This window comes from Centruroides sculpturatus, unplaced genomic scaffold (assembly GCF_000671375.1).
Source record: "Centruroides sculpturatus isolate CEXI.00-Female unplaced genomic scaffold, Cexi_2.0 scaffold1153, whole genome shotgun sequence".
NCBI classification, from domain to species: domain Eukaryota; kingdom Metazoa; phylum Arthropoda; class Arachnida; order Scorpiones; family Buthidae; genus Centruroides; species Centruroides sculpturatus.
Window position 1 is genome coordinate 222,642 of NW_019385436.1, and position 24,778 is coordinate 247,419.

Consider the following 24,778-nt stretch of genomic DNA (forward strand, 5'->3'; position numbering starts at 1 on the left):
CGTTGAATTTTCGTCGATGTTAAGCCTAACGAAGACTATTGTATCGTTAAAAATTATTTTTTTATTTTGTACAAACAAAATAAATATATTAAAAAATATAAAAACAATATAAAATTATACCTCAGAAGTTAATTTAGTATCAAAAACGTAAAATATTTGAGTAGCCCAAGACATAGCCAAAGATTGCAGCTCCACAGCACTGGCGAAAATTTAAATTTACCGACTGAAATTCTTTCCGATGATTGACGTTTCGGATGATTGACTTTCGGATAATCGACGCTCTACTGTAATTGTAATTCATTATATCAAGTTTTAAACATCGCCGAATTTTGTAAAAAAATATGAAGATTATAGTAGCAGGTGTAAACGTTAAAAACATGTTTTAAGCAATATATTTAATAAATATTTTTTTATTTTCTTATTTTAGGAAATTCGTTGAATACAGAATAATGGGCCTAAACGCGCGGCATTGTTTTTTTTTTTCTTACGAAATATAAATACATTCTCATTTACATCTACAGGTTTTACTGTATCCCGCCGTATAAACATTTTCTTCTGAAGATTAAAATTAATACTAAAGTAACATTTATGTGACAAACAAGGTGAAAACAATATATCAGCCCCTCGTTATATCGCGCGTCGTTATTATACCCCGATGTAACGAAAATGTATAATAATACATACACTTGCTATTATATATAAAGTAATAATTATTTTCGTGTTTGTTTTCATATTAAAAATCGAAATCATTGCTTAATTATGCATTGGCATAAAAGTGAAATATCTCATTTATTAGACCATAAAAAACTAGTTATAAAAATAAATACTGGTTATAATTCTGGTTATAATACTGTTAACGAAAACAAGTATTATAATTTTATGTACAGGTACAGTATCTAATAATATTTTCCAGAGTCATATAAAGTTCATAAAAGTAAAAATTATTCCATGTGTGGCTAAGATTAATAAATATTTTGTTTTAATCTACAATATTCTTACTGATTTTTCGACTGTTATAAAACTTATATTTAGTAATTGTTCACCATGCTTCTACTTTTTTCTATTTAATTATTTGCATAATTTATTAGTTGAAAGCATGTTTTGTTCACGACGTCATATTAAACTACCCTTTTCTATTGGACAATATATAGAAATATAAAGATAAATTCTGTTTATGCAATTAATATTTTTCACTCTTTCATGTGACGAAAGGTAAGTAGGCAATTTAATTTTTATTACGTTCGGTTATAAGCTGTAAATTTGTACAATTTAGCAATTATTATTATGCATTTTTTACACAGTAACAAATTACTACAATTATTAGAAAAGTATATTATATAAGTTATATAAAAGTTATGGTATTGTGTATTTAAAATATCGTACAACTGCTTAATACAAAACTTTTTCATAGATATAATAATAATAATTAAATATATGTATAAAAATTATTTGATAAATTACATTCGTAATCATCACACTACTATATGAAAGCACAAAAAAATTTTCCTCTAAGTTATTAATTAAATTAAAGCTGTAAACAGTCAATATTTTCATTTGTTATCAATGATCATTCATCCTGATCTTTGCATGAGGCATGATCTTTTGTATGAACTTTTCTCATAAGTAAATGTAGAAATTTTTCGTGTATTAAATGCACATGCAAATTGAACGAATAAAAAAATGCATTACTTTAACGGTGATTATTTTGAAATTAATATTTATAGTTAAAAAATGAAATAAAAGAAATCAGGTAACATTTTACCTCAAGGTCTACTTCTTATCGTTTTGTAGTAGTCAATAGAACTAGTTGTTAATAGATATGAACTTTAATTGAAACTTATTTCAATTGTCAGTAAAATATGAGTGAAATAAGCATTAAAAATTCGATATTTGAGGAAGAAAAAGAAGTGTTTTCTTATGATGAAAATGCCTTAAAAGATTTCAAAAGAATTATCAGTAAGTAAAGAATTTTAAAACTTTCAAGTAATAAAAACATAAATATATTAATATTAATGCATAATTACGCATTCTGAAAGTTCTTACTGTATTATAAAATAATAAATATATTTTTCTTTCTGATATCAACAGAGAATCAAGGGATTAACTTTCATATAGATGATATTTTTCTCCTTGGTTTTCTTCGTGCTAGAAAATTTGACCTCGAAAGATCTCTTCAGTTACTCAAAAATTACTTCAACGTTAGAACAGAATATCCCCAATACTTTAAGAATCATCTCCCTTCCAAGTTGGGACGTGTTTTAGACATGAACATAATGCGATTTTTGCCAATACTCGATCAGGACGGAAGTTACATTTATGTTTATCAATTTCGTAAGTAAAAATCTTATTTATGCTTTCGAATTAAGAAAAGTGAAAAAAATATAGAATAAAATAAATTTTTTTTAACGATTTGTTGCGAAATTTGATAATTAATTAGCATTCTTTCTCAAACTACCATTGTTGAGTGATGTTATCCACTCTGCAAATAATTGGCAATACATCAAACACTATGCATTTAAAGTTTCGTAATATATAATCAGTATAACGCAAATACTGTGTTTGAATGCAAATTAATTTTCCAGTTAAATTGATTGTTTTGTCTCTAGTTTACTATGTTATACTGCATATAGAGCAATATTTGTTTTAATTTTTTTAACTCGTTTTAGATAACGAGTTTCTGTTGTATTCGATAATTTCGCAACATTATGGAAAAATAATAAATTTAATTTATGATTAAAAATTCTTAAATTTTAGAAATTAGTTTAATAAATTTTAATCAGGTCTTAAAAATGTTTTTGTGCAATTTTTACTTTATAGGTAACTGGGATACTTCTATTGCGAGTGGTGTGGAAGTATTGCGTGCTATAATGCTCGTACTGGATTTTCAGTTAAATTTTCATAGAGCTCAAGAAAAGAAAGTCGTATGTATTATTGACTCAGCGGGTTTAGCTTTGACACATTTCTACCATTATCCTCCTAGAGTGGTCCATTCAATGGTGACTTTTATATTTGTGAGTAATTTATTTTTAGCATAATGTGAATATGTAGAAATATATTTACTTATTGTGTAAATCTAGTATGTAAAGACATAGAGAGATGAACATGTCAACTCATTGAAATTTATAAGAAAATTACAGTAATATTTTTAATTTGTTCTGTATATTGGTACAGATTAAGTACTGTAAACTAGTTTGTAGTTGTTATTAGAAGGAGAAAGACGATCTATAAATGATTCTGGATTATGAAAGTGACAATTTTATCTGCTTTATCAAAAAACTTAACAATTTTCAACAAACTGAATTACCGTGTCCTTCTGTCAAGGATTTTATATCATTTTATTACTATTAAGACGTGTTAAACAATTTAGAAAAGCCATGTATAATCCAACAATTTAGAAATAATCCAACAAAATGAGTTTTGAAAAATTCATAGAGTATAAATAGAAGCTGAGGAGCATAGATTAAATAAAAGTTAACGTTATGTGGGTTAATTAATAAGCAAAATACTTTGGTAAAACGATAAAATTAAACGAGCAATTATTTATTGTGAAATCATCACAATAACGGGCTGCAATTTTTAAATTGTAATATATTTTTATAGAAAGATTCTTATCAGCTTCGATATAAAGAAGTACATTTCGTCAACCTGAATATCATCATAAAGGCATTTTTAACTATAATGTTTCCACTTTTACCATCTAAACTCCGGAAGAGAGTAAGTGATTACAACTTTTTTTTTCAATTTATTCAGATTTCAATAAATTTCTGAAAATAACATTTTACTTACAGTTTCATATTCATTCTGACATGGAATCTCTACACAAATTCGTCAACCCAGACTGCTTGCCTTCAGAATATGGAGGAAATTTACCCGATTTCGATCCCACTGAAGCCACTAATATGATCAAATCTAACGAAGAATACTTTCAAAGGAACGAAGAGTATGTGAAATTGTACGAAGAACAAAGAAATAAGAATTTTACAGAGGGCACATTTAGATACATTCGCGAAGGTGTAGAAGACGAAAAAATAAAGAAATTTATGGAAAAATCAGAAGAAAAATTCCAACGTCATGCTGACAATCCAGAAGCTTTCATAGCTGCTTTGAAAGAAGATTCTGAATTCGAAATGACTCATTTTTAAGTGGTGGATATGAAGTCAATTTTTAAAACAAAAAAGATAAATTGCAGTTAATACTTATCACAAGTAAGTAAGTGTATACTAACGTTACAAAATAAATTTTTGCATTAGAAATTATTTTTTATTGAGTAAACTATGATGATTTTGTAAACACTAAACAACTTTTTGTTGTACCTTATCTTAACTAAAGAAATAAAATGTGTCATCCATTTTATGAAAACTTTATAAATCTAGATGCTTCTTTACAAAGACAAGAATTTGAAATTTCTATTTAAAATATACAAACTCCCATTTAATACTAAGTAAGATAAAGTATAATATTTTGATGAAATTAAAAATACAAATAAGAATTACCAAATTAAAAATATTTGGAACTGTACAGGGAGGAATTAACAAAACTGTTGTCTTAGTAAGCGATGTTTCTTTCTTTACACTTCTGGTTATATACTTAAGAATCTTGTACTGTACTTAATAACTTCAGTAAGTATGAATATAGTAGTCTGTAGGAATTTATTCGTATTCTAAGATAAAAGACTTTGTTTCATAACTTTTATGGTTATATGTACAGAATGAAGAATATCCTAATAAGGTTATTAACATTGTTAGATTGAAATAGGAAAGCGGAGGCAGTTGCTATAATCTTCCAAGTTAATTATGAGAACAATAAGATACGTTCGCTTATAAATAAGATTGTGTGTAGCTCTATGTGTCTTAATTTTTTCAATGGAGATAAGTCTTAATTTTGATAATAATTATGAGTTCTCATAAATACTGTAAGTGATAATAACGAGTAAAATTTTTGTTAAGTGTGATTCCATACAAGATATGACACAGAACTCATCTTCATCTCCTCCTTGTCATTTCACCAAAATTTAATAACATCAATTGCTTATATATAAAAATAATCCTAATAAGTTGAAAACACATATATACTTCTTAGGCTCCCGTGACTTGCTAACGAAATTTTTTTGAGTTATTTTATCTGGTACAAAATGCCTGACATTATACCTGATAGGAGTTTGTCTTATTGAAAATGTTAATCCTGCCAAGAAATTGTGCACGACCTGTTATCTGTTGCCCAGAGGTACTTCGAGTTTTAAAGGAAAAACCAGTTTTACAGACGTTCCAAATTTCTTCATAAAAACAATGAATCTGTTTAAAAATTTTTTCTTTGTAAAATGTATTCGTTTCAATGTCTCCATTGTTTTATGTATAAATAAATTCTTTTCTAAATCTGAATTGTAACCACAAGGTCAGCATACTACTCACCAGAATACACAATTTGATAAATGTACAAATAGTTCCAGTTTATTTTATTTTAATTATTTAAAATAAATTAATACCAAATATTCATCAGGAGTTTAACCCCTTTTATAGACCAAAAACTTAAATGTAATTTGGTTCTATACCTGAGATACTTGCACCTAAAATATTTATAGTGTTACTTTCCATTATGCACGATAAATAGAAAAGTAAAACGTTCATGGTGTTTACACTTCTAAACGATAACTAAACTATATTAATAAACAAAAACATTTTAAAAATCCAACATATATTTTCTCATTTATATACTTTTACGTAATATGAAATATAAAAATAGATATAGAGGAAATGTTAAGATGCAGTATTTACCTTGAAAAGTGGAGTAAAAAAGTGTTGTGTAACAGGACTAGAATAATTAATTATTCTGATATAAAGTTGCTGCGCGGTTTATCAGGCTTCCTTAGTTGTTTTTAGTAGAAATAACATTACTGAAATAAAATAAAATTTCGGTGTAATATTCAAATTTGCACACTTCATATGTAATTCAATATGGTTCTACGTCAATATGGTTCAAGAAACATTTGGTTTTGAAATATTCTTAGTGTTTGTGTCTGTTTGTTTTCCTGCAAGCGTTATATAACCCGAACTGCGGGTGTGCATTGAATCAATGAGATATACCTTTATATTCTGTTGTTTATAGTTTCACTTATATCAATTAATTAAATTGTATAATATTAAAACACATTTCTTTAAAAATGGGAGTGCACGCATGGCTGTTGGCATTTTCCTTTTCTTTATTACATTATTACAAATTATGTTTAGTTATAGCACAATATTGTATTAAATTTATAAGATTACAGTTCAAGTTACACACTTTTTTACTGGTTGTAGAATATTTAGTTTTTATATTAATTAAATATGCTTTTTTTAAACNAACAGATAGTTGACACATACTCGAACCGTTCCGAGTCTCGTTGTTTACATCTCGTGTCGCGCAAGAATTTCACGGTTTACTCGAGTTCGAACCTCGTCTGGGAACCCACATTATCAATGATCATTCATCCTGATCTTTGCATGAGGCATGATCTTTTGTATGAACTTTTCTCATAAGTAAATGTAGAAATTTTTCGTGTATTAAATGCACATGCAAATTGAACGAATAAAAAAATGCATTACTTTAACGGTGATTATTTTGAAATTAATATTTATAGTTAAAAAATGAAATAAAAGAAATCAGGTAACATTTTACCTCAAGGTCTACTTCTTATCGTTTTGTAGTAGTCAATAGAACTAGTTGTTAATAGATATGAACTTTAATTGAAACTTATTTCAATTGTCAGTAAAATATGAGTGAAATAAGCATTAAAAATTCGATATTTGAGGAAGAAAAAGAAGTGTTTTCTTATGATGAAAATGCCTTAAAAGATTTCAAAAGAATTATCAGTAAGTAAAGAATTTTAAAACTTTCAAGTAATAAAAACATAAATATATTAATATTAATGCATAATTACGCATTCTGAAAGTTCTTACTGTATTATAAAATAATAAATATATTTTTCTTTCTGATATCAACAGAGAATCAAGGGATTAACTTTCATATGGATGATATTTTTCTCCTTGGTTTTCTTCGTGCTAGAAAATTTGACCTCGAAAGATCTCTTCAGTTACTCAAAAATTACTTCAACGTTAGAATAGAATATTCCCAATACTTTAAGAATCATCTCCCTTCCAAGTTGGGACGTGTTTTAGACATGAACATAATGCGATTTTTGCCAATACTCGATCAGGACGGAAGTTACATTTACGTGTATCAATTTCGTAAGTAGAAATCTTATTTATGCTTTATAAATTTAGTAAAGAAAAAAATAAAGAAGAAACTAAGTTCGTTAACGATTCGCTGCGAAATTTGATAATTAATTAGCATTCTTCCTCAAACTACCATTTTTCAGTGATGTTATCCACTCTGCAAATAATTGGCAATAAATCAAGCATTGTGCATTTAAAGTTTCGTAATGTATAATCACTATAATTCAAATACTGTAGTTGAATGCAAATTAATTTACTGAAAACCTAACGTAACATAATATGATTAAATTTTTTTAGTTTCCTTTTATTATAAAATATTTCTATCAGGTTTTCAAAATATCTTTGTGCAATTTCGTTTATAGGTAACTGGGATACTTCTATTGCGAGTGGTGTCGAAGTATTGCGTGCTATAATGCTCGTACTGGATTTTCAGTTAAATTTTCATAGAGCTCAAGAAAAAAAAGTCGTATGTATTATTGACTCGGCGGGTTTAGCTTTGACACATTTCTACCATTATCCTCCTAGAGTCGTCCATTCAATGGTGACTTTTATACTTGTGAGTAATTTCTGATTAGCATAATGTGAATAGTAGAAATATATTTACTTATTGTGTAAATTGGGGCCTACAACTGCTTAATACAAAACTTTATTATAGCTATAATAATAATAACTAAATATATTTATGAAAATTATTTGATAAATTACATTCGTAATCATCACACTACTATATGAAAGCACAAAAACAGATTTTCCTCTAAGTTATTAATAAAATTAAAGCTGTAAACAGTCAATATTTTCATCTGTTATCAATGATCATTCATCCTGATCTTTGCATGAGGCATGATCTTTTGTATGAACTTTTCTCATAAATGAATGTAGAAATTTTTTGTGTATTAAATGCACATATAAATTGAACGAATAAAGAAATGTATTACTTTAATGGTGATTATTGTGAAATGAATATTTATAGTTTATAGTAAAAATAAAAGAAATCAGTTAACATTTTACCTCAAGGTCTACTTCTTATCGTTTTGTAGTAGTCAATAGAACTAGTTGTTAATAGATATGAACTTTAATTGAAAATTATTTAAAATTTCAGTAAAATATGAGTGAAATAAGCATTAAAAATTTAATATTTGAGGAAGAAAAAGAAGTGTTTTCTTATCATGAAAATGCCTTAAAAGATTTCAAAAGGTTTATCAGTAAGTAAAAAATTTTAAAACCTTCGAGTAATAAAAACATAAATAAATTAATATTAATGCATAATTATGCATTCTGAAAGTTATTACTGTATTATAAAATAATATTTTTCTTTCTGATTTCAATAGAAAATCAAGGAATTAACTTTCATATGGATGATATTTTTCTCCTTGGTTTTCTTCGTGCTAGAAAATTTGACCTCGAAAGATCTCTTCAGTTACTCAAAAATTACTTCAACGTTAGAATAGAATATCCCCAATACTTTAAGAATCATCTCCCTTCCAAGTTGGGACGTGTTTTAGACATGAACATAATGCGATTTTTGCCAATACTCGATCAGGACGGAAGTTACATTTATGTTTATCAATTTCGTAAGTAAAAATCTTATTTATGCTTTCGAATTGAGAAAAGTGAAAAAATATAGAATAAAATAAATTTTTTTTAACGATTTGTTGCGAAATTTGATAATTAATTAGCATTCTTTCTCAAACTACCATTGTTGAGTGATGTTATCCACTCTGCAAATAATTGGCAATACATCAAACACTATGCATTTAAAGTTTCGTAATATATAATCAGTATAACGCAAATACTGTGTTTGAATGCGAATTAATTTTCCAGTTAAATTGATTGTTTTGTCTCTAGTTTACTATGTTATACTGCATACAGAGCAATATTTGTTTTAATTTTTTTAACTCGTTTTAGATAACGAGTTTCTGTTGTATTCGATAATTTCGCAACATTATGGAAAAATAATAAATTTAATTTATGATTAAAAATTCTTAAATTTTAGAAATTAGTTTAATAAATTTTAATCAGGTCTTAAAAATGTTTTTGTGCAATTTTTACTTTATAGGTAACTGGGATACTTCTATTGCGAGTGGTGTGGAAGTATTGCGTGCTATAATGCTCGTACTGGATTTTCAGTTAAATTTTCATAGAGCTCAAGAAAAGAAAGTCGTATGTATTATTGACTCAGCGGGTTTAGCTTTGACACATTTCTACCATTATCCTCCTAGAGTGGTCCATTCAATGGTGACTTTTATATTTGTGAGTAATTTATTTTTAGCATAATGTGAATATGTAGAAATATATTTACTTATTGTGTAAATCTAGTATGTAAAGACATAGAGAGATGAACATGTCAACTCATTGAAATTTATAAGAAAATTACAGTAATATTTTTAATTTGTTCTGTATATTGGTACAGATTAAGTACTGTAAACTAGTTTGTAGTTGTTATTAGAAGGAGAAAGACGATCTATAAATGATTCTGGATTATGAAAGTGACAATTTTATCTGCTTTATCAAAAAACTTAACAATTTTCAACAAACTGAATTACCGTGTCCTTCTGTCAAGGATTTTATATCATTTTATTACTATTAAGACGTGTTAAACAATTTAGAAAAGCCATGTATAATCCAACAATTTAGAAATAATCCAACAAAATGAGTTTTGAAAAATTCATAGAGTATAAATAGAAGCTGAGGAGCATAGATTAAATAAAAGTTAACGTTATGTGGGTTAATTAATAAGCAAAATACTTTGGTAAAACGATAAAATTAAACGAGCAATTATTTATTGTGAAATCATCACAATACCGGGCTGCAATTTTTAAATTGTAATATATTTTTATAGAAAGATTCTTATCAGCTTCGATATAAAGAAGTACATTTCGTCAACCTGAATATCATCATAAAGGCATTTTTAACTATAATGTTTCCACTTTTACCATCTAAACTCCGGAAGAGAGTAAGTGATTACAACTTTTTTTTTCAATTTATTCAGATTTCAATAAATTTCTGAAAATAACATTTTACTTACAGTTTCATATTCATTCTGACATGGAATCTCTACACAAATTCGTCAACCCAGACTGCTTGCCTTCAGAATATGGAGGAAATTTACCCGATTTCGATCCCACTGAAGCCACTAATATGATCAAATCTAACGAAGAATACTTTCAAAGGAACGAAGAGTATGTGAAATTGTACGAAGAACAAAGAAATAAGAATTTTACAGAGGGCACATTTAGATACATTCGCGAAGGTGTAGAAGACGAAAAAATAAAGAAATTTATGGAAAAATCAGAAGAAAAATTCCAACGTCATGCTGACAATCCAGAAGCTTTCATAGCTGCTTTGAAAGAAGATTCTGAATTCGAAATGACTCATTTTTAAGTGGTGGATATGAAGTCAATTTTTAAAACAAAAAAGATAAATTGCAGTTAATACTTATCACAAGTAAGTAAGTGTATACTAACGTTACAAAATAAATTTTTGCATTAGAAATTATTTTTTATTGAGTAAACTATGATGATTTTGTAAACACTAAACAACTTTTTGTTGTACCTTATCTTAACTAAAGAAATAAAATGTGTCATCCATTTTATGAAAACTTTATAAATCTAGATGCTTCTTTACAAAGACAAGAATTTGAAATTTCTATTTAAAATATACAAACTCCCATTTAATACTAAGTAAGATAAAGTATAATATTTTGATGAAATTAAAAATACAAATAAGAATTACCAAATTAAAAATATTTGGAACTGTACAGGGAGGAATTAACAAAACTGTTGTCTTAGTAAGCGATGTTTCTTTCTTTACACTTCTGGTTATATACTTAAGAATCTTGTACTGTACTTAATAACTTCAGTAAGTATGAATATAGTAGTCTGTAGGAATTTATTCGTATTCTAAGATAAAAGACTTTGTTTCATAACTTTTATGGTTATATGTACAGAATGAAGAATATCCTAATAAGGTTATTAACATTGTTAGATTGAAATAGGAAAGCGGAGGCAGTTGCTATAATCTTCCAAGTTAATTATGAGAACAATAAGATACGTTCGCTTATAAATAAGATTGTGTGTAGCTCTATGTGTCTTAATTTTTTCAATGGAGATAAGTCTTAATTTTGATAATAATTATGAGTTCTCATAAATACTGTAAGTGATAATAACGAGTAAAATTTTTGTTAAGTGTGATTCCATACAAGATATGACACAGAACTCATCTTCATCTCCTCCTTGTCATTTCACCAAAATTTAATAACATCAATTGCTTATATATAAAAATAATCCTAATAAGTTGAAAACACATATATACTTCTTAGGCTCCCGTGACTTGCTAACGAAATTTTTTTGAGTTATTTTATCTGGTACAAAATGCCTGACATTATACCTGATAGGAGTTTGTCTTATTGAAAATGTTAATCCTGCCAAGAAATTGTGCACGACCTGTTATCTGTTGCCCAGAGGTACTTCGAGTTTTAAAGGAAAAACCAGTTTTACAGACGTTCCAAATTTCTTCATAAAAACAATGAATCTGTTTAAAAATTTTTTCTTTGTAAAATGTATTCGTTTCAATGTCTCCATTGTTTTATGTATAAATAAATTCTTTTCTTTCTAAATTTTGTCTTGTTACTCAATAAAATTTAGCAAGAATAGATATGTTTTAATTGTATTTATTCCGTGCTAATGTTATCGAGCAATAATTAAATACACATTTAGTACTGTTTTAAGTTTTGTACTTTTATTTTCGCTTTATCAAATTGCTGTTGTTCCTTTGAAATCATCTTTTCATAGTAAAATCAATGGCATCCCGGAAATGTTAATTCATTGAATTAGGATGTAATAATTTATACAAGTATAAGTTTTTAACTTACAATCTGCGAAAAATATAAATAAATCCCTTGGCCATACGATATAACACTGAATACTGGTTTAGTTTAGGTCAAGAGTTTTCACCTGGCCAACGGGCTGTTTTCCGGATTTTTTTTTTTTTTTTATATTAGTAACACCTGAATAAGAGCTACTTTCCCATAAAATATTTCACGAGAAGGTTTTTCATACGAAATTGGCCCCAATTTAGATATTACTAACGTGAAGAAAACCCAGAAAACTCCAAGTGTTCAGCCCGTTGGACACGAGAGAACCCACGACCAAATAACTACTGGTTTTAAGTGGTTTCATCCACTCGGCTACTGGTGAAAACCTAGTTTGGTAAGTGAATATTTTTTCACACGATCTTTCTCTAATTCCAAAGGATAGAAAGAACGTGCAATATATATGTATATCTGAAACTTCGAATAAACAATTTGTAACATGCCTTTGAAAACATTGTTATTGATTTCTTGAAGCAGAGACAAAGAGTCGAGACTGCGCCAACGTAGTACTAGCATGAACTATCCATGAAAATCATCCTAAAGTTGCCATCTATCCATTGAACATTAATCATTTTGATTAAGTATTTAAAAATTAAAAATATTTGGAACTGTACAGGGAGGAATTAACAAAACTGTTGTCTTAGTAAGCGATGTTTCTTTCTTTACACTTCTGGTTATATACTTAAGAATCTTGTACTGTACTTAATAACTTCAGTAAGTATGAATATAGTAGTCTGTAGGAATTTATTCGTATTCTAAGATAAAAGACTTTGTTTCATAACTTTTATGGTTATATGTACAGAATGAAGAATATCCTAATAAGGTTATTAACATTGTTAGATTGAAATAGGAAAGCGGAGGCAGTTGCTATAATCTCCCAAGTTAATTATGAGAACAATAAGATACGTTCGCTTATAAATAAGATTGTGTGTAGCTCTATGTGTCTTAATTTTTTCAATGGAGATAAGTCTTAATTTTGATAATAATTATGAGTTCTCATAAATACTGTAAGTGATAATAACGAGTAAAATTTTTGTTAAGTGTGATTCCATACAAGATATGACACAGAACTCATCTTCATCTCCTCCTTGTCATTTCACCAAAATTTAATAACATCAATTGCTTATATATAAAAATAATCCTACTAAGTTGAAAACACATATATACTTCTTAGGCTCCCGTGACTTGCTAACGAAATTTTTTTGAGTTATTTTATCTGGTACAAAATGCCTGACATTATACCTGATAGGAGTTTGTCTTATTGAAAATGTTAATCCTGCCAAGAAATTGTGCACGACCTGTTATCTGTTGCCCAGAGGTACTTCGAGTTTTAAAGGAAAAACCAGTTTTACAGACGTTCCAAATTTCTTCATAAAAACAATGAATCTGTTTAAAAATTTTTTCTTTGTAAAATGTATTCGTTTCAATGTCTCCATTGTTTTATGTATAAATAAATTCTTTTCTTTCTAAATTTTGTCTTGTTACTCAATAAAATTTAGCAAGAATAGATATGTTTTAATTGTATTTATTCCGTGCTAATGTTATCGAGCAATAATTAAATACACATTTAGTACTGTTTTAAGTTTTGTACTTTTATTTTCGCTTTATCAAATTGCTGTTGTTCCTTTGAAATCATCTTTTCATAGTAAAATCAATGGCATCCCGGAAATGTTAATTCATTGAATTAGGATGTAATAATTTATACAAGTATAAGTTTTTAACTTACAATCTGCGAAAAATATAAATAAATCCCTTGGCCATACGATATAACACTGAATACTGGTTTAGTTTAGGTCAAGAGTTTTCACCTGGCCAACGGGCTGTTTTCCGGATTTTTTTTTTTTTTTTATATTAGTAACACCTGAATAAGAGCTACTTTCCCATAAAATATTTCACGAGAAGGTTTTTCATACGAAATTGGCCCCAATTTAGATATTACTAACGTGAAGAAAACCCAGAAAACTCCAAGTGTTCAGCCCGTTGGACACGAGAGAACCCACGACCAAATAACTACTGGTTTTAAGTGGTTTCATCCACTCGGCTACTGGTGAAAACCTAGTTTGGTAAGTGAATATTTTTTCACACGATCTTTCTCTAATTCCAAAGGATAGAAAGAACGTGCAATATATATGTATATCTGAAACTTCGAATAAACAATTTGTAACATGCCTTTGAAAACATTGTTATTGATTTCTTGAAGCAGAGACAAAGAGTCGAGACTGCGCCAACGTAGTACTAGCATGAACTATCCATGAAAATCATCCTAAAGTTGCCATCTATCCATTGAACATTAATCATTTTGATTAAGTATTTAAAAATTAAAAATATTTGGATCTGTATAGGGAGGAATTAACAAAACTGTTCTCTTAGTAAGCGAAGTTTTTTTTATCTACACTTCTGATTCTATACTTAAGAATCTTGTACTGTACTTAATAACTCCAGTAAGTAAAAATAGAGTAGTCTGTAGGAATTCATTCGTATTCTCACATAAAAGGACTTTGTTTCATAATTTTTATGGTCATAGAATGAAGAAGATCCTAAGAAGGTTACTAACATTGTTAGATTAAAATAAGAAAGCGGACGCAGTTGCTATAATATTCCAAGTTAATTATGAGAACAATAAGATACATTCGCTCATAAATAAGGTTGTGTAGCGCTATGCGTTTTAATTCTTTTAATGGGGAAAAGGCTTAATTTTGATAACAACTATGAGTTTTTATAAATACTGTAAGTGATAACAACGAGTAAAATTTTTATTAAGTGTGATTCCATAGAAGATATGACACAGAACTCATCTTCATCTCCTCCTTGTCATTACACCAAAATTTAATAACATCAATTGCCCATATAAAGAAATAATTCTACTAAGTTGAAAACATACATATATAGTTTTTAGACTCTCGTGACTTGCTGACGAAATCTTTTTGAGTTTCCATATCTGGTACAAAATGCCTGACATTATACCTGATAGGAGTTTGTCATATTGAAAATGTTAATCCTGCCAAGAAATTGTGCACGACCTGTTGCACAGCGGTACTTCGAGTTTTAAAGGAGAAACCAGGTTTACAGACGTTCCAAATTTCTTCATAAAAACAATGAATCTGTTGACAAATTTTTTTCTTTGTAAAAATGTGTTCGTTTCATGCCTCCATTGTTTTATGTATAAATAAATTCTTTCCTTCTAAATTTTGTCTTGTTACTTAATAAAATCTAGCAAGAATAGATATGTTTTCAATTGTATCTATTCCGTGCTGATGTTATCGAGCAATAATTCAATACTGTTTTAAGTTTTGTACTTTTACGTAGTCGGGAGTTTTCACATGGCCAACGGGCAGTTTACCGGATTTTCTTCATATTAGTAACACCTAACTAAGAGCTAGTTTCGCATAAAACATCTCACGAGAAAATGTTTCATAAAAAATTGCCTCCAATTTAGATATTACTAACGTGAAAAACACCCAGAAAACTCCAAATGTTCAACCCATTCGACACGAGCGAACCCACGACCAGTGTTAATTGGTTTTATCCACTCGGCTACTGGTGGGAACCTACTTTGGTAAGTGAATATTTCTTCACACGATTTTTCTCTAATTCCAAAAAATAGAAAGAACGTGCAATATATATGTATACTTGAAACTTCGAATAAACAACCACTATCATGCCTTTGAAAACATTGTTATTGATTTCTTGAAGCAGAGACAAAAAGTCGAGACTGTACCATTCATCACAGCATAGTACTAGCATCGGCTATCCATAAAAATCATCCTAAAGTTGCCATCCATCCATTGAACATTAATCTTTTTCATTAAGTATTTAAAAATTATAAAGGCTATATATATTTATGTTAAATACCTGCATGTTACAACACTTAGTTTAGTTTAAGCGAAANGTACTAGCATGAACTATCCATGAAAATCATCCTAAAGTTGCCATCTATCCATTGAACATTAATCATTTTGATTAAGTATTTAAAAATTAAAAATACATAAACTCGTAGGAAAATAGAATAATTTTTATTTGTTTTTAACAAAAAGATTCGTGTCCGGTTTATTTAGAGAAATTATTTATAACTATATATTGAATTTATCACAATTTATCTTTACTTTTACCTGGCAAACATTTATGCGCCATCGGCTAAAAAAATTATTGCATTGCCAAGAATGCCAAAAATATCGCTATGGCGCTTCTCTACTCTATATTTTTCGTTAATATATTTTATTTGCTAACCTTTAAACATTGAAGATAATTGATTACTCTGACTGTCCTTCTGCAAGTACGTGTGAAAAATAATTACTCCCTTATGAATTGGATTCAGGAAAGTTACATGATAAGTGGTTTCTCGACAAGTTGACCTCTTCGCTGAAGTGTTTCTTCGACAGTCTTTGCAGACTGGATAAAACCACTGAGCACTGGTAGATGGTCATAGACTAGCATTTCGCCAATAGCTAGTTACAGTGAGTTCGCATTATATTTCAATTTTTAGATCTGATTTTAAAACATTTTTATAAAATAAATAGACTATATGTGAGATTCGAATAGCCTCTGGGTCTAACTAACAATTTAAAAATGAAGTTAAATTTTTGTAGAAAAATATTCTTTTATTTTGGTGTGAAAATGACTATTTTCTAGCGTGGGAAAGCAGATAACAGAGCCACTTCCTTCGACGGAAGTAGAAGCATTATTTGTTTTTCCCTTATCGGTTACAAATCTCTCCACACTGGGAATTTTCGACCCCTCAATAATTCCCCTTTCTATCCGTTTACGTGAAAGAATCTAAACATGCTGATTGGTCGCAAATGAAGAGATATAGTCAGAGTTTGGCAGAGTTCGGGGAGTACGCCAGAAGATCCGAGATGTGATCGACGTAGTCCATATTGTCTCCAAATACCAACGCCCATAGCAGTATCCTAAAGGCAAACGTCCATAGACATACTTTCGCCATGTTAAATGAGTTAAATTAGAAACATAGAAGATATATTTAATATTGTGAATATCAAGACCTCTCCATGAACAGGAGTATGAGAACCTTAGAACTGAAGGTATATTCGACAAATATAAAAGAAGAAGTCTACTAAAAGGTTGTAAGTGTTGAGCTCTCTCTCTCGAAGCGCATATTTTGTTCATTCGCTTAATTTTAATTCAGATTAATTTGTATTTTTATTTACCTTTTTTATTAAATCGTTTATCGTTATTATTGTTAAAGAATGTCTTATCTTTGTTCGCATACCTCCATACGCATGTTAATCCGCGTGTAAAATAACTGATTAACTGGTGTCAAAAGGAATCATGACGTTGGATAGAGACTTCGCCGTCTATATCCTATTTAACATTTAACAGCCCTCCGATAAAACTTTTTAAGATCGGATCTCGTGATCCGAAACTTTAGAAAACTAATTTCACCAACTAGCGCCGTTTAAGTGGTACTAACTATCCTAGCGGAGTAGTACCACCGGCTGATCTCACATATATACATCCATGTTAAATACCTGCATGTTACACCACTTAGTTTAGTTTAAGCGAAACGAAAGGTCTTTTAGAAGACATAACTACTTTCACAAATGCATATATAAAGCGCGACGCTAATCATAGTCGTCGTATCATAATTATTTGATTAATTTTAGAAAGTAAAGTAAAATTAACCTTTTTAATTAAACATTTCAAATACTTTACAATTTTATGTAAATTTAAAAATGTTTAAATTGAGGTCCAGCCATTCTTCAGCTGTCATTGAGATATCTGAATTGTAACCACAAGGTCAGCATACTACTCACCAGAATACACAATTTGATAAATGTACAAATAGTTCCAGTTTATTTTATTTTAATTATTTAAAATAAATTAATACCAAATATTCATCAGGAGTTTAACCCCTTTTATAGACCAAAAACTTAAATGTAATTTGGTTCTATACCTGAGATACTTGCACCTAAAATATTTATAGTGTTACTTTCCGTTATGCACAATAAACAGAAGAGTAAAACGTTCATGTTGTTTACACTTCTAAACGATAATTAAACTATATTAATAAACAAAAACGTTTTAAAAATCCAACTAAAAATCCAAAAATCCCTATATTTTCTCATTTATATACTGGCAACGTTTACGTAATATGAAAGATAAAAGTAGATATAGAGGAAATGTTAAGATACAGTATTTACCTTGAAAAATGGAGTAAAAAAGTGTTGTGTAACAGGACTAGAATAATTAATTATTCTGATATAAAATTGCTGCGCGGTTTATCAGGCTTCCTTAGATGTTTTTAGTAAAAAGGACATTACAGAAATAAATAAATTTTCAGTGTAATATTCAAATTTGCACACTTCATATGTAATTCAATATCGTTCTAATCCTGACTGTTCAAGAAACATTTGATTTTGAAATATTCTTAGTGTTTGTGTCTGTTTGTCTTCCTGCAAGCGTTACATAGTAGGAACTGCGGGTGTGCATTGAATCTACTATGTGAAACATACCTTTATATTCTGTTGTTTATAATTAAATTGTATAAAATTAAAATACATTTCCTTAAAAAAGGGCGTGATGCATGGCTGTTGGCATTTTCCTTTTCTTTATTCGATCATTACAAATTATGCTTAGTTATAGCAGAATATTATATTAAATTTATAAGATCACAGTTTACAAAAGACATACTTTATTACTGGTTGTAGATCATTTAGTTTTTATATTAATTAAATATGCTTTCTCTAAACAGTTTTTTAAAAGAATATTGGTCAAGCATGCACTCTTATAATATTGTTTTTTAAACTAATAATTAAGTACTATTAATGTGACAAACAAGTTTACAATATAATAGTCCCCTCGTTATATCGCGCGACGTCATTATACCCCGATATAACGAAAATATTTATATAATAATATATACACTTGCTATTATATATAAACTAAAAATTATTTTCGTATTTGTTTTCATATTATTAAAAATCAAAATCATTGTTTANAATTATTTATTGTGAAATCATCACAATACCGGGCTGCAATTTTTAAATTGTAATATATTTTTATAGAAAGATTCTTATCAGCTTCGATATAAAGAAGTACATTTCGTCAACCTGAATATCATCATAAAGGCATTTTTAACTATAATGTTTCCACTTTTATCATCTAAACTCCGGAAGAGAGTAAGATGTACAGGTACAATATATAATAATATTTTCCAGAGTCATATGAAGTTAATAAAAGTAAAAATTATTTCATGTGTGGCTAAGATTAATAAATATTTTGTTTTAATTTACTATATTTTTACTTATTTTTTGACTGTTGTAAAAACTTATATTTAGTAATTCTTCACCATGCTTATACACTTTGATGTATAAATACTTGCATAATTAACTAGTTACAAGCATATTTTAATTCTAATACTACGTCATTTTAAACTACCTCATTCTATTGGACAATATAACCAATTATAAGTTCTGTTTACGCAATTAATATTCTTCACTCTTTCATGTAACGAAAGGTAAGTAGGCAATTTAATTTTTATTACGTTCGGTTATAAGCTGTAAATTTGTACAATTTAGCAATTATTATTATGCATTTTTTACACAGTAACAAATTACTACAATTATTAGAAAAGTATATTATATAAGTTATATAAAAGTTATGGTATTGTGTATTTAAAATATCGTACAACTGCTTAATACAAAACTTTTTCATAGATATAATAATAATAATTAAATATATGTATAAAAATTATTTGATAAATTACATTCGTAATCATCACACTACTATATGAAAGCACAAAAAAATTTTCCTCTAAGTTATTAATTAAATTAAAGCTGTAAACAGTCAATATTTTCATTTGTTATCAATGATCATTCATCCTGATCTTTGCATGAGGCATGATCTTTTGTATGAACTTTTCTCATAAGTAAATGTAGAAATTTTTCGTGTATTAAATGCACATGCAAATTGAACGAATAAAAAAATGCATTACTTTAACGGTGATTATTTTGAAATTAATATTTATAGTTAAAAAATGAAATAAAAGAAATCAGGTAACATTTTACCTCAAGGTCTACTTCTTATCGTTTTGTAGTAGTCAATAGAACTAGTTGTTAATAGATATGAACTTTAATTGAAACTTATTTCAATTGTCAGTAAAATATGAGTGAAATAAGCATTAAAAATTCGATATTTGAGGAAGAAAAAGAAGTGTTTTCTTATGATGAAAATGCCTTAAAAGATTTCAAAAGAATTATCAGTAAGTAAAGAATTTTAAAACTTTCAAGTAATAAAAACATAAATATATTAATATTAATGCATAATTACGCATTCTGAAAGTTCTTACTGTATTATAAAATAATAAATATATTTTTCTTTCTGATATCAACAGAGAATCAAGGGATTAACTTTCATATAGATGATATTTTTCTCCTTGGTTTTCTTCGTGCTAGAAAATTTGACCTCGAAAGATCTCTTCAGTTACTCAAAAATTACTTCAACGTTAGAACAGAATATCCCCAATACTTTAAGAATCATCTCCCTTCCAAGTTGGGACGTGTTTTAGACATGAACATAATGCGATTTTTGCCAATACTCGATCAGGACGGAAGTTACATTTATGTTTATCAATTTCGTAAGTAAAAATCTTATTTATGCTTTCGAATTGAGAAAAGTGAAAAAATATAGAATAAAATAAATTTTTTTTAACGATTTGTTGCGAAATTTGATAATTAATTAGCATTCTTTCTCAAACTACCATTGTTGAGTGATGTTATCCACTCTGCAAATAATTGGCAATACATCAAACACTATGCATTTAAAGTTTCGTAATATATAATCAGTATAACGCAAATACTGTGTTTGAATGCAAATTAATTTTCCAGTTAAATTGATTGTTTTGTCTCTAGTTTACTATGTTATACTGCATATAGAGCAATATTTGTTTTAATTTTTTTAACTCGTTTTAGATAACGAGTTTCTGTTGTATTTGATAATTTCGCAACATTATGGAAAAATAATAAATTTAATTTATGATTAAAAATTCTTAAATTTTAGAAATTAGTTTAATAAATTTTAATCAGGTCTTAAAAATGTTTTTGTGCAATTTTTACTTTATAGGTAACTGGGATACTTCTATTGCGAGTGGTGTGGAAGTATTGCGTGCTATAATGCTCGTACTGGATTTTCAGTTAAATTTTCATAGAGCTCAAGAAAAGAAAGTCGTATGTATTATTGACTCAGCGGGTTTAGCTTTGACACATTTCTACCATTATCCTCCTAGAGTGGTCCATTCAATGGTGACTTTTATATTTGTGAGTAATTTATTTTTAGCATAATGTGAATATGTAGAAATATATTTACTTATTGTGTAAATCTAGTATGTAAAGACATAGAGAGATGAACATGTCAACTCATTGAAATTTATAAGAAAATTACAGTAATATTTTTAATTTGTTCTGTATATTGGTACAGATTAAGTACTGTAAACTAGTTTGTAGTTGTTATTAGAAGGAGAAAGACGATCTATAAATGATTCTGGATTATGAAAGTGACAATTTTATCTGCTTTATCAAAAAACTTAACAATTTTCAACAAACTGAATTACCGTGTCCTTCTGTCAAGGATTTTATATCATTTTATTACTATTAAGACGTGTTAAACAATTTAGAAAAGCCATGTATAATCCAACAATTTAGAAATAATCCAACAAAATGAGTTTTGAAAAATTCATAGAGTATAAATAGAAGCTGAGGAGCATAGATTAAATAAAAGTTAACGTTATGTGGGTTAATTAATAAGCAAAATACTTTGGTAAAACGATAAGATTAAACGAGCAATTATTTATTGTGAAATCATCACAATACCGGGCTGCAATTTTTAAATTGTAATATATTTTTATAGAAAGATTCTTATCAGCTTCGATATAAAGAAGTACATTTCGTCAACCTGAATATCATCATAAAGGCATTTTTAACTATAATGTTTCCACTTTTACCATCTAAACTCCGGAAGAGAGTAAGTGATTACAACTTTTTTTTTCAATTTATTCAGATTTCAATAAATTTCTGAAAATAACATTTTACTTGCAGTTTCATATTCATTCTGACATGGAATCTCTACACAAATTCGTCAACCCAGACTGCTTGCCTTCAGAATATGGAGGAAATTTACCCGATTTCGATCCCACTGAAGCCACTAATATGATCAAATCTAACGAAGAATACTTTCAAAGGAACGAAGAGTATGTGAAATTGTACGAAGAACAAAGAAATAAGAATTTTACAGAGGGCACATTTAGATACATTCGCGAAGGTGTAGAAGACGAAAAAATAAAGAAATTTATGGAAAAATCAGAAGAAAAATTCCAACGTCATGCTGACAATCCAGAAGCTTTCATAGCTGCTTTGAAAGAAGATTCTGAATTCGAAATGACTCATTTTTAAGTGGTGGATATGAAGTCAATTTTTAAAACAAAAAAGATAAATTGCAGTTAATACTTATCACAAGTAAGTAAGTGTATACTAACGTTACAAAATAAATTTTTGCATTAGAAATTATTTTTTATTGAGTAAACTATGATGATTTTGTAAACACTAAACAACTTTTTGTTGTACCTTATCTTAACTAAAGAAATAAAATGTGTCATCCATTTTATGAAAACTTTATAAATCTAGATGCTTCTTTACAAAGACAAGAATTTGAAATTTCTATTTAAAATATACAAACTCCCATTTAATACTAAGTAAGATAAAGTATAATATTTTGATGAAATTAAAAATACAAATAAGAATTACCAAATTAAAAATATTTGGAACTGTACAGGGAGGAATTAACAAAACTGTTGTCTTAGTAAGCGATGTTTCTTTCTTTACACTTCTGGTTATATACTTAAGAATCTTGTACTGTACTTAATAACTTCAGTAAGTATGAATATAGTAGTCTGTAGGAATTTATTCGTATTCTAAGATAAAAGACTTTGTTTCATAACTTTTATGGTTATATGTACAGAATGAAGAATATCCTAATAAGGTTATTAACATTGTTAGATTGAAATAGGAAAGCGGAGGCAGTTGCTATAATCTTCCAAGTTAATTATGAGAACAATAAGATACGTTCGCTTATAAATAAGATTGTGTGTAGCTCTATGTGTCTTAATTTTTTCAATGGAGATAAGTCTTAATTTTGATAATAATTATGAGTTCTCATAAATACTGTAAGTGATAATAACGAGTAAAATTTTTGTTAAGTGTGATTCCATACAAGATATGACACAGAACTCATCTTCATCTCCTCCTTGTCATTTCACCAAAATTTAATAACATCAATTGCTTATATATAAAAATAATCCTAATAAGTTGAAAACACATATATACTTCTTAGGCTCCCGTGACTTGCTAACGAAATTTTTTTGAGTTATTTTATCTGGTACAAAATGCCTGACATTATACCTGATAGGAGTTTGTCTTATTGAAAATGTTAATCCTGCCAAGAAATTGTGCACGACCTGTTATCTGTTGCCCAGAGGTACTTCGAGTTTTAAAGGAAAAACCAGTTTTACAGACGTTCCAAATTTCTTCATAAAAACAATGAATCTGTTTAAAAATTTTTTCTTTGTAAAATGTATTCGTTTCAATGTCTCCATTGTTTTATGTATAAATAAATTCTTTTCTAAATCTGAATTGTAACCACAAGGTCAGCATACTACTCACCAGAATACACAATTTGATAAATGTACAAATAGTTCCAGTTTATTTTATTTTAATTATTTAAAATAAATTAATACCAAATATTCATCAGGAGTTTAACCCCTTTTATAGACCAAAAACTTAAATGTAATTTGGTTCTATACCTGAGATACTTGCACCTAAAATATTTATAGTGTTACTTTCCATTATGCACGATAAATAGAAAAGTAAAACGTTCATGGTGTTTACACTTCTAAACGATAACTAAACTATATTAATAAACAAAAACATTTTAAAAATCCAACATATATTTTCTCATTTATATACTTTTACGTAATATGAAATATAAAAATAGATATAGAGGAAATGTTAAGATGCAGTATTTACCTTGAAAAGTGGAGTAAAAAAGTGTTGTGTAACAGGACTAGAATAATTAATTATTCTGATATAAAGTTGCTGCGCGGTTTATCAGGCTTCCTTAGTTGTTTTTAGTAGAAATAACATTACTGAAATAAAATAAAATTTCGGTGTAATATTCAAATTTGCACACTTCATATGTAATTCAATATGGTTCTACGTCAATATGGTTCAAGAAACATTTGGTTTTGAAATATTCTTAGTGTTTGTGTCTGTTTGTTTTCCTGCAAGCGTTATATAACCCGAACTGCGGGTGTGCATTGAATCAATGAGATATACCTTTATATTCTGTTGTTTATAGTTTCACTTATATCAATTAATTAAATTGTATAATATTAAAACACATTTCTTTAAAAATGGGAGTGCACGCATGGCTGTTGGCATTTTCCTTTTCTTTATTACATTATTACAAATTATGTTTAGTTATAGCACAATATTGTATTAAATTTATAAGATTACAGTTCAAGTTACACACTTTTTTACTGGTTGTAGAATATTTAGTTTTTATATTAATTAAATATGCTTTTTTTAAACAGTTTTTAAAGGAATTTGGTCAAGCATGCACTCTTACAATATTGTTTTTTAACCTTACTTCACTATCATTACAATACAGAACCGGTCTTTCGTTTTTATTTAGA

At 28.1% G+C, this 24,778-nt stretch overlaps 3 protein-coding genes across 4 annotated transcripts; all 3 read left to right on the top strand.

The window, feature by feature from the left end:
- Positions 1–1,194: 1,194 nt before the first annotated feature.
- Positions 1,195–5,320, top strand: LOC111638979 (alpha-tocopherol transfer protein-like). The gene is made up of 6 exons (XM_023384755.1): positions 1,195–1,212; positions 1,854–1,956; positions 2,089–2,331; positions 2,818–3,011; positions 3,601–3,714; positions 3,789–5,320. The coding sequence occupies exons 2-6, from the start codon at positions 1,860–1,862 to the stop codon at positions 4,140–4,142; spliced, it is 1,002 nt and encodes a 333-aa protein (XP_023240523.1). The 5' UTR covers positions 1,195–1,212; positions 1,854–1,859; the 3' UTR covers positions 4,143–5,320.
- Positions 5,321–6,735: 1,415 nt separating this feature from the next.
- Positions 6,736–11,823, top strand: LOC111638978 (alpha-tocopherol transfer protein-like). Of its 2 annotated transcripts, none has more exons than XM_023384754.1 (5): positions 6,736–6,845; positions 6,978–7,220; positions 7,571–7,764; positions 10,048–10,161; positions 10,236–11,823. In XM_023384754.1, exons 1-5 carry the CDS (start codon positions 6,749–6,751, stop codon positions 10,587–10,589), a joined length of 1,002 nt encoding a protein of 333 aa, XP_023240522.1. In that variant the 5' UTR covers positions 6,736–6,748; the 3' UTR covers positions 10,590–11,823. The 2 variants fall into 2 exon arrangements, with proteins under 2 accessions (XP_023240522.1, XP_023240521.1); XM_023384753.1 differs by lacking the exons at positions 6,736–6,845; positions 6,978–7,220; positions 7,571–7,764 and adding exons at positions 8,285–8,410; positions 8,537–8,779; positions 9,265–9,458.
- Positions 11,824–20,186: 8,363 nt separating this feature from the next.
- Positions 20,187–23,652, top strand: LOC111638975 (alpha-tocopherol transfer protein-like). Its single transcript, XM_023384750.1, has 5 exons — positions 20,187–20,296; positions 20,429–20,671; positions 21,157–21,350; positions 21,940–22,053; positions 22,128–23,652. Exons 1-5 carry the CDS (start codon positions 20,200–20,202, stop codon positions 22,479–22,481), a joined length of 1,002 nt encoding a protein of 333 aa, XP_023240518.1. The 5' UTR covers positions 20,187–20,199; the 3' UTR covers positions 22,482–23,652.
- Positions 23,653–24,778: the final 1,126 nt, after the last annotated feature.